The sequence below is a fragment of the Limulus polyphemus genome, unplaced genomic scaffold, assembly GCF_000517525.1.
Source record: "Limulus polyphemus unplaced genomic scaffold, Limulus_polyphemus-2.1.2 Scaffold2698, whole genome shotgun sequence".
In the NCBI taxonomy this organism is placed as follows: domain Eukaryota; kingdom Metazoa; phylum Arthropoda; class Merostomata; order Xiphosura; family Limulidae; genus Limulus; species Limulus polyphemus.
In genome coordinates, this window is record NW_013668308.1 from 104883 (window position 1) to 122781 (window position 17899).

The 17899-nt window shown below is 30.0% G+C and overlaps 2 protein-coding genes across 2 annotated transcripts in view; one reads left to right on the forward strand and one right to left on the reverse strand.

Moving 5' to 3' along the window:
• Positions 1-7061, forward strand: part of LOC111087826 — a 26309-nt gene extending 19248 nt beyond the window's left edge. The window contains exons 9-13 of the mRNA XM_022395865.1: positions 614-999; positions 2683-2822; positions 3717-3956; positions 4959-5114; positions 6772-7061. Coding sequence (XP_022251573.1) covers positions 614-966 — 353 coding nt within the window. The 3' untranslated portion in view covers positions 967-999; positions 2683-2822; positions 3717-3956; positions 4959-5114; positions 6772-7061. The remainder of the gene's footprint in view (positions 1-613; positions 1000-2682; positions 2823-3716; positions 3957-4958; positions 5115-6771) is intronic.
• A 265-nt stretch (positions 7062-7326) lies between these two features.
• Positions 7327-17899, reverse strand: part of LOC106467662 (MAP kinase-interacting serine/threonine-protein kinase 1-like) — a 21323-nt gene continuing 10750 nt past the window's right edge. The window contains exons 2-11 of the mRNA XM_013928034.2: positions 16632-16781; positions 15217-15314; positions 14695-14816; positions 13571-13602; positions 12962-13066; positions 12771-12826; positions 12308-12504; positions 11904-11994; positions 10783-10991; positions 7327-9437 (exon numbers count right to left, since the gene is read on the reverse strand). Of these exons, the coding sequence (XP_013783488.1) occupies positions 9161-9437; positions 10783-10991; positions 11904-11994; positions 12308-12504; positions 12771-12826; positions 12962-13066; positions 13571-13602; positions 14695-14816; positions 15217-15314; positions 16632-16781 (1337 nt within the window). The 3' untranslated portion in view covers positions 7327-9160. The remainder of the gene's footprint in view (positions 9438-10782; positions 10992-11903; positions 11995-12307; positions 12505-12770; positions 12827-12961; positions 13067-13570; positions 13603-14694; positions 14817-15216; positions 15315-16631; positions 16782-17899) is intronic.

Consider the following 17899-nt stretch of genomic DNA (forward strand, 5'->3'; position numbering starts at 1 on the left):
AATTTAATGATAATGTTTTGAATGTTTGTAAGTGTCAACGATGGTTCAGCAAATTTCGTTCAGTTGACTTTAACTTTAAAAACTGTGATGGCAAGGGCCAACATGTTGGAATTGATGTTGATGCTCTGAAGACTTGTTGAGTCTAACACAAGGCAACACACTCAGGAAATGGCCCTGAAATTGCATGTCTCTAATGAAACAATAAGTAAACATCTAAGGAATATGAGAAAAATCCATATAGAAGGTGTTTGGGTGCCTCACAAACTCTCCAATGATCATTGTTTCCAACGTGTGCATGTTGCTTTGTCTCTTTAATTATTTCATTAAAATATTCAATTTTTTTAATAATGTAGATTAAGATACCACTTCTATATGTATACAGTAGAATACTTATTATATTGTAACCCTAAATATTTGAGGTAGACTGTAGAGATCTTGCATATACTAATTATTTTTTATATTATTACTTAACTTAGATAACATGATAGAATCAACTGAGCTTTAAAACCAAAAATATGGAAAACAGCTCTATGCCTTAATTTGAAACTTTGAATGATGTGTCATATTGTTTTGGTTGTATTTTTGGAAAATCTCTTTTTGTTTTATGAATCAGGTCGCTTGAAGTCTGTAGCAAGAAGAACTTTTACATATTTGGATGAATACCTCGGATTTGTTCTGTTAAACACCTCGGAAAGTTATATAAACTGCCCATCTTTTTTGGAAGATATATATGATTATTTGGAAATCAAATCTGCTCAACAAGCTAAAGAAATCATTTTTCAGGTGAATGAAAAAGCATTTCAGTTCACTAGCAGTGTCATCAATCGACAAAAGAGATGGACATCCAAGAACTGTCATTCATGGAATTTCAATAAAGATTATGAAATCATTCAAAGCAAGAATGAATTTGAAAACGATAATAACCTATATAGCAATAAAAACACTGTCTTGCTTATCAGCAGTTAGGAAACAGTGACATCTATGGAAGATTTTATGCAGGTGATGTGTTAGTTAATTAATTATGTATTATAACATATATTAATCTGCATCTGTGATATCAACTAACTGTTTAAAAAAAAAAATGTTGGACAGAATGAGGAGTGTATAATCATTTGTGTTGCTACTTTCTAATTCTATGCAGGCCATAGTCCACAAAACCTGAGATTAGAAGGCTTAAAGATTTTCATTCCTGTATTTTTCAGATCTTTAAAATGCACTAAATATATCTCTGAAAGGCACATGAAAGACAATTCAAAATAGAAAATGTTAAGTTTCATGGCAACTGAAAAATAATAATCATGATCTATTTATTTTTATCTTTTAACCTTATATGCATGGATAGGTGTTAAATTATGCGCTATGATGTTTTACAGAGTTTCCTTTAACATGGTATAATGTTTCTGATGTCAGAGTTATCAATTATTCATTTTATCCTACAATGTTAATTTAGTGGCAGTTCATGATGAAGGAGAGAAAATTCCAGATACACTATATAAGGATACTGAAACAAACTGTGCATATGCATTTTGGAGGCTCTAGAAGTTATGCAAATACATTATTTAAACTGTATAATGGACAAAAGTATTTTATTCCTCATATGACCATTACATTGCATTCTGCCTTATCAAGGTCTAAGTCAGACTAATGTTGCAATTCTTGAGTACAAATACATTTGTAACATATCTGATTTCTCATGTGCAGCAGAATTGTAATTTTGAGTAAAAGTTGGGCACATCTTCTGTAGATGCACATAATAAATTCAGAATTATAGTCAACAGTCCTTTTCAAATACAGAGTCAGTCTATTGGAATAACCCTTTACACATTCAATTCAGTTAGTTTTTAAGCATTAACCAAATATCTGTATTAGTCATTTTGATAGATTGCTTCACTGAACTATAAATATAATTTGATTAGAATATTTTTGACAAAGCTTAAATGAAGCTTCCTTTTAAACTCTACTGCAAAACAGTACTAGTAATAAAGTTGTATACTTTCAGGTCTGGTTAGAAGTTTATTTATAAGTTACAAAGTCAGTGAGAATATAAGATGCAAAGCCACTACAAGTTTTTCCAATTCTTTAGTATCAGAAGTATGAAATATATGAAATTGTACATTATGTATGGACAAGTTTAAACATTGCTGAGATTCATGGAATGCACTATAAAGTTGGTGTGTCATTTCATTATGTATGGACATGTTTAAACATTGCTGAGATTCATGAATGCACTATAAAGTTGGTGTGTCATTTCATTATGTATGGACATGTTTAAACATTGCTGAGAATCATGAATGCACTATAAAGTTGGTGTGTCATTTCATTATGTATTGACATGTTTAAACATTGCTGAGATTCATGGAATGCACTACAAAGTTGGTGTGTCATTTCATTTTGCAGCTTAACAGCTTTTCTCCACCTGGTTGCTCATCAGTAAGTCTGAGGACTTATAACACCAAAAATTGGGTTTCAGTACTAATGTTAGGCAGAGCACAGCCAGCCCAATAATTTTATGGTTAACAACAAAAACATAATGGCCTTTCATACTTTACTAGTTTTAAAGGTTTTGTAGCATGTAATTCAACTCTTCTTGTCAAAGATAATATATTTTTCTGTTGTATTTCTTTCATTAATAATGCCTTGTTATACAACTGATAACTTGAACAATAACTTAATTTTCAATAGGTTACTTTATGGGTGCCACATTACCTAAATACAAGCTATTTGCCAAAATTGCTGGAGAAGGAAAATTTCTTTCTAAAAAATTTGAAATTGGATCGGCTATGTTCAGTCTAACTAATGAAAACTCAAAGTTCATGTTGAAGGTAAGTGTTTGATATTTCTTCTGTTTAGCAATTTTGTGTTTCTTTAATAGCAGCAATATAAGTCTCATAGAGGCATAGTAGCTTTATGTTAACTTATTCTGGTATAACAAGCTGTATGATAGCAGAATGTTAAACAGGCTGCCCTAATGAGGTTTGAGTTCAACAAACATTGACTCATATTTGTGGGTTATCAATAGAGCATTACTACTTGAGCTGACAAAGCTCAAAAATTCAAGCATCTTTCCATCAGGTGAAAAACAAACACTTAGGCATTTATAGATTAGGATGTTAAGCAATCAATCATGATATAGCATTCAAATGTTAAGATCAGTAAAACTTAACAGCATATATTATTCCATTTCTTGTGGCTTTCAACTAAATAGCACTTTTTATTATATATACCCGTTTTAAACAACACAGTGACGGATTTGATAAACATACTAGATAAAAGTATTGTGAAAGTAAACATATTTTTATTTTTTCATATATTTTTGAGTGCGAGTTGGCATAATATATTCCCCTGTACTATAAGCTGTGGGTGTGTTATAACAGTGACAGGCAATACTTTAGTATGATCGGTGGGTAGTAGGTTGCTGCTGATTAACTACCTTCCCTCTGGTTAGTAGTTCAAACTTTAGAATGGCTGCAGTTAACCTTTGTAGCTTTGCCATAAATTCAACATACAAATACAATGAATACATTGTTAAATCTCTCTTACTTGTGATTTGTATTGATTATTTTAAAAACAATCCACAGGTTTCACATTTCAGTATATAGCATTAATATGAAACTGTAAAAGGTTAGTGTATAATGCAAAGATATATCATTATATCTTTGTGACATTATTACCTTAAAAAAATCAACAACTAATAAATGAATCTTTCTTTTCTTTAGATTTTAGGTAATGATATGAAGAAAGAGATAACCCATGGTTTATGTTTCAACAGATCATTCAGCCTTTACAAATCGCAGTACATATCTATATATCAATTAAATATATTTGTGATACAAATAAACCTAGGATTTACAATGAAGCCACAACTAGACATTACGCTGAACTGCAAGGATCGTAATTATGTATTCAAACCTCAGGCACTACTTGCTGTGGGTGGCTATGCTTCTGCTCAAATTTTGGTAAGTTCACTGCCACCATTAATTCACCTTATTTGAAATATTAGTATGTAGATATGCAGCTCTATATTATCAAATATAATTTCAATCGTATAATTATTTTTTTCCTACTTACAGTTCATATTGCAATCTCATTTTTGTTATACTTTCATAATGAAATAATTCCTTTAACATATTAAATGCTTCTTGTTAAGTCTACTTTTAAAAGTTTGGGATATCTTAGTTACAGGTGGAGTGTAAAAGCTAGTTGTAGGTGTTTATTTAGTTGTAACAATAATCCTAAAATGTTAATGACTCTGAAATTGTTGGGAAACAATTACAGTAACTGCTTGTTATCAAAATTCATTTCTTAGATGATGACTGCTCCCAGGGTCATCATGAAACATTACAATGAAAAGAGTTTGTTTCAAGATTATTTCCGTTTTTACTTAATTGTATAATTATACTAAACGTAAAACGGTAAGATGAGAGTCAGTGGAAGGCATGTGGGATAGAGTATTGTAAGTTAATATATTTATATTGTAATCAATAATTGCATATTGTTTAGTTAAAATGGTTTCAATTTAGAAATTAGGTAATTGCTTCTTATAATTAAGAAAGATATACTAGCCTAAAAATAAATAAATGCATTTGTTAAATTAAAAACAAAATTATAATTTGCCAAAGTCAGTCAGACTGAAAGTTTACGACTGTTTCATAAATGGTTTGAAAGTGAATGGATACCAGTTTTGCTTACTTTTTTTGATTTTGGTATATAGCCTTTTAATCACCACTAAATTTGTAATACTTCAAGAAAACTAGTCTGCTGCAACAGAAGTAGTGAATCAAAGAATAGATCAGGCCTTTGTTATTTTTTCTTCACTAAAATTTGTATTTTGCTTATTGTCAGTTTAGTAGAAATTGCATACCAAGAATAAATATTATTAAACAAAATAAATATTTATTTTTGCTATAGTGTTAATATCTATTTTAATAAAATTCCCATTTCTTTGTTTTTTTTTTTAGTGTGTTAAAGCAGGGATGGATGCTGATATCACATTCAATTACTTCTTGAAAGCTTACTTAAACACCTACACACCCATGTGTTCCAAATTTACACGTGGAAATGATCCAATGAAGATAAATTTTAGAATTTGGTATCAGTTATGGCTACCTTTTTGGGTAAGTTTATCAGGTTAACTAACTTGCTGTTATGAAATAATGTAAAAGTGTGAAACTCGTAAGGAGTCTTGAACATTAATATGACATCACCAAGCACATATTAGGCCTAACAAATGGATTCTATAAATAGCTAAGATATAGATCTGATATTAATAAGCTTTATTTATTTTATTAGAGAACTGCATCATATATGCTATGTAACACACAATACTGAGGTCATAATCATAATACATCACATTCAGCATAGTGTTTACAGATCTAGAAGAAAAAAAGCTATCTTAGTCAAAATAATTTGTCTTCACAAGCTAAAAACTTAATTTTGGAGCATTAGGCATGAGAAATGGAGACTGGAATGATACTCCCCTCCAGCTTTTAAAACTTTCTCAGTCTGGGAAACAAGTAACCCACCAAAACATAAACTGCACTTGTCCTGTCAAAAAGGAGGAAATAGCAGGATATTGCATTTGTACCTTAGTCTTCTATCCCCCACCCACAGTTTGTAATTGTTTCTTGATAAGTATAAATACACTGCCATGTCTTTTATACTATAAATTAAATACCATTACACAGTTCTCCTCATGAGTATGCAAGTGTAAATATACTGCTTGTTTTTTTTTGTTTTTTTCTGGCTATACAACAGTAGGTTAGTATTCAATCCTAACAAACTGCAGAAGAAAAGGGAAGTCTGGATAAGCTAGGGCATACAAGAGATTCACTCCAGTCATCCACAATTTAGCATATGCATATAATACACATTTATAAGTAATTTCCTTTCAAGTTAAGATAAAAAGGTTCTTAAATGATTTAATATCTTAATTATGAATAATGTGGTTATTAAAAGGTAAGCCACTTCACTGTTTGCTATGTAATTTATTTTTTTTTTTGCATAAACTATATATTTGTTTACCAACTCAATTCCATAGTTAAACATACTTGATCATTGAGTTATTCAGTGAAAGTAAGTTAAACACTGTTGAAAATGTTTATAGAAAATGTTCTAAATAAAATATTGGCACGTGTCACAATAAATGTAGCCTGTTAAAGTATAATAAAGAAATTCCAAACTACTTCATGGGTTATCAGAATATACAATTTATATTGGAAATCAGAAGTTTGGAAAACACACATGTATGGAATTAGTGTTAATTTCATTTCACATTGGTGAGGCATATCTTTATATACTTTTACTTTGGATCATTCTTCCTGTGACAGAACATTCTATCAAGATATTCAAAGTATTATTGTTTAAAAACATGAACTTCTGATTTACAGAGTAATAACACATGCTTGAATGCCAAATGTTAATTGGTTACTGTAGTCACTGGTTGAATTGATTAGCTTTGTAGTTTTATGTTTTAGATTAACAAAGCAAAAAAAATAATTACTTTCCCATTGAGAAATTATATCAAGTAATCAATTTGCACTTTTTTAGTATCTATACACTAATTAACTGTGGTTACCCTAATCTATCTCAGGATAATTGTGGATTTAAATGACATTCTACTTAGTGAAAATAAGTTATGCAACTGTTTGAAACCAATTAGATAATTTTCTTCAGCTGGCATAGTTAATTAACTATTAAAATGGTGTCATTACATGATGCTTTATTTTTTCTTAGAATTGTAAATACATTTAATTTTTTTTTTTATTTTACAAGTGGCGTGGTGTGAACAACTGGAAGAAGTTCACGTGGAAATTAGGTTCAGGCAGTGAACAAGAAATACTAAAGCAGTGCTGGCTGAATGATGTGTGATGCTTCCATCTCTCAATCATTATGAATTTTAGAAATTTATATTTGATTTATCAAATTATGTCATGTCTTTATAGAAAAGTAATTAGATATATTACAAACTAAAATATATTTTAGTTGCAATGATGAAAGCAATCCTTTTGATGTTGTATCATTAGTAGGAAGAGTGCAAGAAATAGTGGTAATGGAAACGTTTTCAAACTTACTATTAAGTCAATCATACTATTTAAATTCTAAATATATCATAATTTGAATATCAATTTGATTGGTTACATAAAATTGAGTTAAACAATTAGTAACACTCCACAATATTATTCATGACAAATGTTTCTTTATATTATTTCAGTAAGGTAATGTAGAATTCAAATTATATAAATTGTGATCTAGATTACAAATTAATAACCAAATGTATCTCTTTTATCAACACGTGTACTATAGGACCAACATAAAACAAAAACTGTATCTCATTCTTTATTTTTATTTTTCCTACTGATGTACATTGGGTGCATCCAAATTTTTATCTGTAATATATAGACATTTTAACAACCAGGTTATTTCCTTTTCTACAATTTTTTTTTTTTCTTTAATTGTAAATATGTTCCAAAACTTCAGACTACTTTACTTGTAGTAATTCAAACAAAATTAGAAAAAGTTCTAATCTGCCAGAGGGAATAATCCAAATAATTCAATCACCAAGTTCTCTTCACAAACCCAATAGACAATTCATTCATTATGGTCTCTTTGTAGAGCATTTTGAGCATACAGGTACATTATTGATAGTACTAAACAAACACCAAGCTGGGGAAAATCAAGTTTTACAAGAAGTTATTTCTTTCAGACTGGACGGAATTTTTTAAAATCTGTCATTCTGTCTTTACTAACGTAAACTTCCATAATTTCATCACATTTTTATTCTTACATAATCTAAATACTGAATCAAATGAACCACATTTTTGTATAACTTTTTTTTTTTTTATTAATTTTTGTTGTATTTTTATTAACAAATTCAAGGAATGATGAAGAGGAAAGTTATTATATAATGAACACTGCAGGAACATTTTAACTGTAATTAAGTTGCATTTTTAAGGAAAAACACTGAACTAAATAAAAGTGGTAAAACATTAAAATATATGTGCATTCATGAAAACTAACTTAAATATCAAAATTTAACTAAATGTTTAATGGCAATGACTGCAGAAGCAAAATCTTAAGTCCAAGTAATTCACATTTAAAGTTACAATAGTTTAAAATGCAATTCTTAAGTTGTCATGTAATGTTTTGAAACTAACGAACGTATTTCTGAAAAGGTACTCAAGTTGCTGTTCATGCAATGTCAGCTATCATTTTGGTTTCCAAAATAGCAGAAAGGAAAATTACAGACCTTCAGTAAAGTCTACTATCTAAAATAATTAATTTTCATATTTAAAAACATCCCAATAACAAATGGTTATAGAATCTAATAATATGCACAAAGGTGTAAGTTTTTTTTGTTTTGTTTTTTTAACTGTTAAAAGAAAATAAGTCATTTGCTACAACCATGTTCAGAAATATAGTGAAATTACATAGTTACATACATTACACTGAATAGTCTTTCTGGGAAAAATACAGTTCCTCTAAAAATGATAAAATATCATTAACAACATCGATGTAGAAATTGTAGAGGTTAAATAAGCCCCAAAAAAAGAAAAAAAATTGTTTTCTACATGTTAGGGTATCAGAAAGCCACCAATACTGTAACTGAGGAGCAAGATATATTGATATTTCTCTTCAGTCAAGTGGGAACAAAGAACCTTACCAAGTTCAAGATGGATTTGTAACTTTATTATGAAAGTAAATACACTTCTCGGTCTCTTGGGAAAAAGGCTTTTATAACAGTGTGATAAGAGTATTTAAGATTTTTACAGGTAGCAATTCATTGTTTACTTTGGCAGGACTAGCTCAAGACTGACATTTTGACACACTTAAACTTGATAAAAGTTATCACAAGTGTCCAGGAATATCATTCTTGAGCTGGCCATACTGAAGAATAACAATGAAATATTAGTATTACTTATAATCTGTTGTCAAATAGTTAAAAGTACAATTGCTAAGAAGCACACAGCAAAGGGGCAGCTATATACCAGTGAAGACTACAGAGTTTATACAAAAAGTTCCTCTAGTTAAAAGCTTTCTTTTGTGAATATTATTAAAATTAAAAACTCCTGTTCAAGTAAAGTAGTACCACAGAATGACTTAATGATCCAACTAAACACTTCACCATGTATGTCCAGGGAGAAAAAAGTTTAAAACTAAATAATCAACTCACAACAACTGATTCCACAGCTTGTCTTAAACTCAAGTTTCGTAAACGGCGTTGGGCTAATTTTGAATCATTTGGAGGTGACAGTTTAAAAATGTGTGGTGGTGGTGGTGACTCATCCATTGGTGGAGATGAAGTTTCAATAAAATTTTCATCATCTTCCCAACAAGGTGGCCTAATCATTTCCATACTGAAAGTGACATGGTGTACCACCATCCGTTTCACAGCATTAGCACTTTCCGTAAAAGCTGCTAGGTCTCGTGCACTTTTGTTCCTAAAGAAATACATTAATTTAATTTTTCAAACCAAGATATGGCAAATATATATGAATAAAAAAACACTTTAATCCCTTAAAACCCAGTGGCATGCATCTTTCCATCTTTGAGTTGCATTAATGAAAATTAATTAATAAAACTTAAGTCACCTCATCTGAAACATGAACAATTCAAACACATGGTATGATAACTATGGGGCCTTTTAAAATTTGTTGTTGTTGTTTTAATAACTAATAATACAATAATGATCAATTTATAACAGATATTTACAATTCCATTAAGCATGGTCCACGTAACTACTGACCTAAAAGTCAGTTTTCACATGTATACTATAGTAAGCCCAGAGATGTCACGAGCTAGATTACTCTGGTCAAAGAAATTGTGCAATAATAAATTATCTAAAGCATTAAAACTAATACAAATAAGTAAGTTTTTTGTATAAAGTAGAGCAAGATAAGTACTATCCGTGTTCTCCTTTTACTAGTCACAATCTCTACCTTTACCAGAGGGACAAATACGAAGCTAATGTTCATAATAGCCTCCAGTTGCAGAACTCTGGTGTTCTTGTAAACAGGTAATTAACTGCTAAAGCAATTATAAACCTGGAGGGAAACTCATTAAGCTAATTCATTAACTTTTATGGCATACAAATATTATAAGACCATTACTAACTTGCAAGACAAAAAAATTCAGTTTTGAGGTACCTCAAAATGCAGCCAGAAATTTTAGAACTTTACAGTCTAGTGTAACAATACAAGGAAGAGAGGAAGCTCCAAGACAAATAGATTGAGGAAAAAAAACAATGTCATCTGAAAACTAATGTTATGATTTTTTATTTTATTTTTATCAGTTTCACAACTTGAAAATTATGAAAAATAACATGCAGTTAGTTAAATTTCAGTTTGACATCACCAACTTTAAATATTTGCTGTTTACAAACTATTTGAGCTACAAATAGGTACCAAGTCAACAAATTCCCAGCTTAATTTTATCCACTGACAAGTTGTATCTGCATAGGCAGAAAATGTAACAAATTTCCAACATCTCATTAATAATTACAAAAAGATGCCAAAATCAAGAATTAGGGCTAGCAGTTATTTTTGTTTAATCATTTTATACAAAAGAATCTTAAAATTTCCATCAAGAGAAAACTTTAAATCTTAACATTTCAGTTATAATTATGTTTTAGAGGTAATTTGAGGAAATAGATAATTATTCGAAACTTGATGTCATTTTGTTCCTGTAAAAACCAGAGATCCTAGGCTGTAAAGGGTTAATACTGAGTAAAGTAGCTGTAACATTCTTTCAAATGTTAAAAAAAAGCACAATATTTTGTTAACTTACTTCCTGAGAATGTTTGGTGTGTTCAAAAAGATTGTTGGTCCACCATGTTTGACCCATGGATGACTCAATACAGTCTCTGCAGTATAACGCTGGCTAGCATCCTTAACTAACAAATGGCGTATCAAATCTTTAGCTTCCTCAGAAATTGAAGACCACTCTCGTTCACAAAAATCATACATTCCTTCTTGAATGCATGTGAACAACATGTCCTACACATAACACGAGAAAAATAATCATTTAAAACGTATTACAACAAAAACTAAACTAGCATTGAAATATTTATGCACCACAGTTTAGAATTCTATTAAAAAATTGAGTGCAAGTAAGAATTTGTAACAAGGTGATATTTGCTTCAGTTTAACACCACTCTAATGAAATGTAAAAAGTAGTGTGTGTGTGTGTGTGTGTGTGTGTGTGTGTGTGTGTGTGTGTGTGTGTGTGTGTGTGTGTGTGTGTGTGTGTGTGTGTGTGTGTGTGTGTGTGTAAATCTATTATTTCATCACAGTCAACTTTTAATAAGGATAATTAAACACATTTAAAATTTCCTGTTGTTAATATACATAAATATATTTTACCTACCACTGCAATTCTCGGACATTGCTATATGCATGTTAAGTATGTATTGCCACATAATGTAGAGAATATGTAGTAGTTTACTTTAGCATCGCTATAGTTCTGTGGCACAATGACCCTTTTCTATATATGAAAATAACACAAGTGTAATATTTACTTGAGTATTTAAAAATACATATTTTTTTCTTTTCTACTATATCCCTGTAATTTGTTTTTGGTCGTTTGAAGTCAAGCACAAAGCTAAACAATGGGCTATCTGTGCTCTGCCCACCACGGGTATTGAAACCCAGTTTCTAGCATTGCAAGTCTGTCAGACTAAACAAAATTAAAACGTCAATATTAAAATGCTAGTTTCATATTGAAATTCAAAAAACTGAAAAAAAATTTTTTTTTTTTTAATGTATGTATATTTAGTTTGTAAAATTTATAATATACTTCAGAAACAATAAAGATCTGTTCTTTACAAAGAAATTTAATTTAAATAAATTAATCAGGAATTTGTCAAAATTTGTGGTTTTAGATATTCAAAATGAAAATATTTTATTCACCTGACAAGCTTCACAAAATTCGCCATGTTCCCATCCACAATCACTCCCACAACGTCCATAAAAAGGAGGATAACCACACAACAGTATGTACCTAAATAGAAAAATTCATTTTTATGAAAATCAGTTTACTTATTTTTGCATGAGAACAATACGATCAGTAATTCTTATTTTACACCAGTTTTGTACATAAAAAACCACACAGATAGTTGCGATTACATAAATTTACAAAAGTTACCAATTAAATGTACTAGTTAATTAACATACGACTATATAACAAAAAAGCACTTCAACACAATTAATATTTTACTAACAAAATTCAATAAAAAAGTCAAGCTTAAATTACCTTATTAAAAACTTGTATAAACACAACTAAGACCAAAGAGAAAGAGGAGAAAAAATCGTACATGATCACACCAAGACTCCACAAGTCACAACGTTTGTCGTACGTGGTGGCCTCACCAGTAAAGGCTTCCACTACTTCTGGTGCCATGAATTCAGCTGAGCCAACTGGAGTCAAGAGCTCAGGAGTGCTGACTGGAGTTGTGCTACCAAAGATGATCCCACTACTCAAGTCAAAATCACAAATTTTGACTGGATAGACCTGACAAAGCCAAAATCCTTTAGCTGACACTTCTTTTAATATAAAATTATAATTTATTAAATCAAGATCACAGGGATTAATAAGATAAATCCGAAATGAAATACGGTCGATGAACAAATCTTCAAAAATATGTAACAGCTTTATATGTGACAATATATAAAAATGAAACCAAGATAACAATTAGATACCTAAAAATCTTACATTTTGTAGAAAAATTACCTCTTTTTAAATTGACCAATGAATTTGGAAAAAAAACAACTACTAACTTGATCTTCACTGAAGCATAAAATGTTCTCTGGCTTTAGATCTCTGTGTGCTATGCCTGCAAAATCAATAAAGATAACTTCATTTCAGTCAATATAGGTACAAAGGAAGCATAACCAAAAATGTGATTTTTAAGTCAAAATGACAATTAGTAAAGCTGTTTCACCTTCAAGTCAAATCTTAAAAACTGCACCTTTTTTGTGTAAAAACTTCAAAGCTTCAGCAATGTCCCTGATAATAATACTAACTTCATTCTCTGTGAAATGGACCCGTTTCTCAATATGAGCTAAAAGTGGGCCTAAGTAAAAGAAAGAAAAATTATATTAGTAGATTAGAGGATTCAATGTCACTGAAACAACTAACCATTATAAGCTTTAAGATAAATTATCTCGAAAAGGATAACGATTACAAAATTTTCTTCATGTAATGCAGTACCAGCACAGCATGTCCTAACTTTGTCAGTTAAACTAAGTTTTAGTTAAGTACACAGAAAAATTGGAACAAAATAAACTTTCATATCTACAGATTGTGTAAAAGCTTTATATGATAAAAGTATGGCAAGTGTAAAGCAAATCTAAGATATCTTTTCTAGTTCAACACACTAGAGAAGTATACAATGGTATTCCTTTGATTGCTAAAGTCTTAACAGAATGACAGCTATTTCAAATTTTTTAAATTCTCATCTCTAAGCTTCTTGTAATCTATTAATTATACACGTCAAACATAGCTATATTATAAAAAAAGTTAAGGATACTTGTTTATAAATTTACCAAAATATTCAGAGTGAACAATATATGCTTACCTCCACATATTTTTTCAAAAACCAAATAAAACCTATAAGAAGAGATAAAACCATGCTTAGTAGTATAAAATAATGCTAAAAAAATATTAACTGCAGAAGATTATGATACACCATGTATTTCGTTATTATTTCGACTGCAACAATTTGCATATTCTTAATAGGATCTACAATTTTCAAATATTGAAAACTATACATTTGTAAAAATCACTTTCTACTGAAAAAACTTTTAACTGCAGAAATTTTATTGTGGTAATTCTTTATCTGATACACAAAATAACGAATGTGTGTTTTATCCTGTTAGACATTTGAGTCAGGTAAATTCTGCTTAAAATATTTATACACAGTTAGACCACAGTGATTAGTGGAATTTACTATATGATTGTCACAGTCATTAATTGGTTATGTTCAACTAACTTATTATTCTCACATAAGCCTTGAACAGTTGGAATAACAGAAAACACTGATTTTAATTAGTTGATTATTTTTGCAAGTCATGACACTAATTATTTAAGTTGACTAACCTTGAATTAATTCAAAATAATAAAACAAAATTGTAATGGCAATATGTCTATTACTTTGATAGTTGTAATAATTGGGAAACACTAATTTTGAATACGTGATCACTTTATGTGACACTAATTGATGTAATCAATGTTCACAAATTATCAATCATACCAATTAGTAAGTAATTCACCCAGATCTATACACAATAGAGGAATATACCAGAAGACAAGTGGGAATTCACCTGGAGAAATTAAAGATCCAAAACCATACAAGATATTTAGTCCAATATTATATTCATTCACATATAAGAATAGGTAAGTCAGCAACTATTTAATTCTAATTTTTTAGTATAAAAATATTAAAACTGACTAATGCATTACACAGCCCTTTTTACAACTTATCCTCAAACTTTGATATTTCATAGAGAACTGTACTTTCTTATAACAGTAACCTTGCTTAATAAAACATGTACATATTTAACATTTCATGGTAATCATCCTCGCTACAGTATATATGCATTATTATTATTACTATTATTAGTAGTAGTAGTATGAAAAAAACTTACAGGATATTTATATGAATATAAATAAAATGCTTTAGTACCATTTCCTTGAACCCACCTGTCTTCCTCCTCAAAAAATTCAATAAGTTGGATAATGTTCTTTTGCCCCTGGCAGTGGTGGAATGTTTCTATCTCTCGGAATACTCGAGCCCGACTGTGGCTAGGTTCTTTTTCAATGATCTACAGTAGAGAAGGCATTAAAAGAAGAATGTACTGTAATTTTAATACCAGATAAAGAAAGAAAAAAGATTATTAGTCTTCCAAAAAAAAAATATCACTACATAAAAATCAAGTATTAGAATGTAACTGCTCTGTTATTGGACAACCTTGTCAGTTAACTTTTATGTCCATAGGTATTTTGTATATAAAGATAAATCAGAAACATTAAGATAATTACAGTTACCAAAAGTACTATATGCTACATGCATTTATTTTTATTCTTTTTAAATAAAACAATGTACAAGTAAGTTTGAAAAGTCATATAAGAAGTGTTTTAAAACAATTGAGTAAAATTGTACTATACTCTGACTAGTATTTATTACAACCTACTCTTCCATGAACACTACCATACAAGTCATACCTTAACAGCATATTCATTCCCTGTATAAAGGTTAATACATGTTCTAACTGAAGCATATGCTCCCTCTCCAAGTATTTCTCCTGTCAGTCTGTACAGATCTGTGAAGAACAAGTATGAATCATTATTACATACATTTGGTGTTCAAATCAATTAAATTTAGATGTTTTGAAACACAACATTCCCCTAGAAAATGCTTATTTCGACTTTCTACAATACATTTCAAATATTAATATACTAACCACAAAAAATTACTATCATGTACAACAGACATGCTTACTGTAAAATTGTCATGAATAAAATCTTAATTCCAGGTACAAGTTCAATAAAAACCTCAAAATCATTAACAAACTATGATAACAAAGCCACAGGTACTTCTATATTATATCATTCAGTGGCAAAGTCAGAATTAGCTAACATAACTTTCAAAATATAGTACATGATTTTTTTTTAACTAAAAATGTCTTTAGAAGTTAGGGTGCATATAATACATAACAAATATCAGGGGACTTTTCCAGCCAGTCCAGACCATTTTTTCAAAAATGCATTGTGAATGATAATGTACACTTACTAGAAATGTTGCATTTCAATGATGTCTGTTATTAATTATCTCTGTTTCTGAGGCATAAACGAGAACTGCCTCCCATTTTCATTCATTTTTCAGCATTTTTAAACATGAGTTTTGAAAAGCTAGAAATGTTATCGCCACATTACATTTCATATTCAAAACTACAAATAATTTTCAGTGAAGCCTTCAAATCTCAGTCCAAATCACTGCCCTTGAGAAGTTGACGCAACTTCTGTCTTGTCTTCACTATAAATGGCATCACCACAAACACAGTCTTCATCTTTGTTATCTACAGCAGCAGTATCATCATACAAGATGATATATTCTGAACCATCCATGGCATTTGTAAGGCAACACTTGTTAAAGCCATGCTGAATCAGTGTTGAAAAAGGCTAGTTGTGTATTATCTATGGTGATAAGGTAACGTTGACTCTTTGTTCATGAAGATTAGTGTGTGCATTATATTTAGAAAATTATGGTAACCTAGATAATAGTATACCAACCAAGATGTACTGAAAGGCAGTTGTCTCCTATACAAAAGATGGCATCTTTACAGAACAGATTTTGAAAATATTTGAACACTGAATCTGTTTACTAATTAAATATTAGCCTAAAAGAATTAACAGGTTTTAAAACCAATGAATATCTTCTAATTTTATGGTGATTGTACACCCCACAGAATAAATATTCTAAATGCTACTCATGATATTCCATGTCCAGTAAATCTAAAAGAAAGTTTCACCCAAACTCAGTGTTAGCTAAAATACTGATAATGAAATCTTTCACCATAAGAATGAAACTAGATGATAAAAGAAATAAAACATTTGTTTTTAGAACTAGCTTTAATGACCTTCAAAAGTGCTGGCTGCCAAACTTGGTTCCCTTCTCTTCTTCTTTCTCCTTTTCTTTCGTTCTCCTTGCTGTATGGGAATGGGTTCTGGCTCACTGCTGACATGGCCATTCTTGGTGTTAGCTGGGAGAAAGTCCGAGGTTGCAGTCTCTAAAAGTGAAACAACGACAAGCAAGTTTTAGATCAGTATCAGCTGGTATTAGTAATTCAAAAAGCATTAAACTTATCGAAAAATGAAAGAAGAAACCCACAAAATTAAAATACACCTTATTAAATATTACAACTTGTCAAGCCATATTTATTACAAATGCAAATCTTTATTGAAAATCTTCTTTAAGATCTGGAAATCATAATATTGTTATTACATTTTCCAAAAACAGGTTGTCATTCAGATGTATAAAACCTATTATAATATATTTGTCACAAATTGAAGAAAAAACGAAAGCTTGAGTTTCATGTGTCCCCCAAATAGTTTCAAAATTACGTTTAAAAAATAACTCGCATAAATTTAATCTTTAGGAAAAATAAAAGGAAAAAACCTTTTAGCAGTTGAAGAAAATTAAACAAACGCGCGCGCGCATGCATACATATATATATATAACATACACGTATTATATAAAGAAATGCTATTTTGTCTACAGTTTTTAAAACACGTGGCACTTTAAAATAATATGGTCAATTTGATGCTGCAGTTTCATTTTTTCAAAGCTCCCACTACTGTTATAATTCACGTATTTACTAAACTTTAAAAAGATTCGTAAACATGTTCTTTATGGAAGTGTTGACAACTGGACACCTGAATAATTACAATTCTATGGCACATCATAGGTTAAAAAAGAAAATGTAAGTGAACCTTTATGTACTGGTTTTCTATAACAAGTGGGAAAAAAGTACTCGTCCGCTCGTATTTACGAATGAAAACACCAAATGAACGAGTACAAAAATAACCATTTCGGAAAATTTTCTTATTCATTAATGTAGCCTTGAACAAGAAATGACATTTAACGTACTTGTTTTTTTTGTGACGGATTTATTATTTTATATTCATTTTAAGATCGATGTTTTGTTTAAATTAAATTTATATTTAGAAATGTACATAATGTATAGTGTTAAATATGTATTGCGAAACTCCCGCATATTTTCTAAAGTTGTAGAAGATTCTGGAGTGTAAGAATCAACAGTGTGTGTGTGTGTGTGTGTGTGTGTGTGTGTGTGTGTGTGTGTGTGTGTGTGTGTGTGTGTGTGTGTGTGTGTGTGTGTGTGTGTGT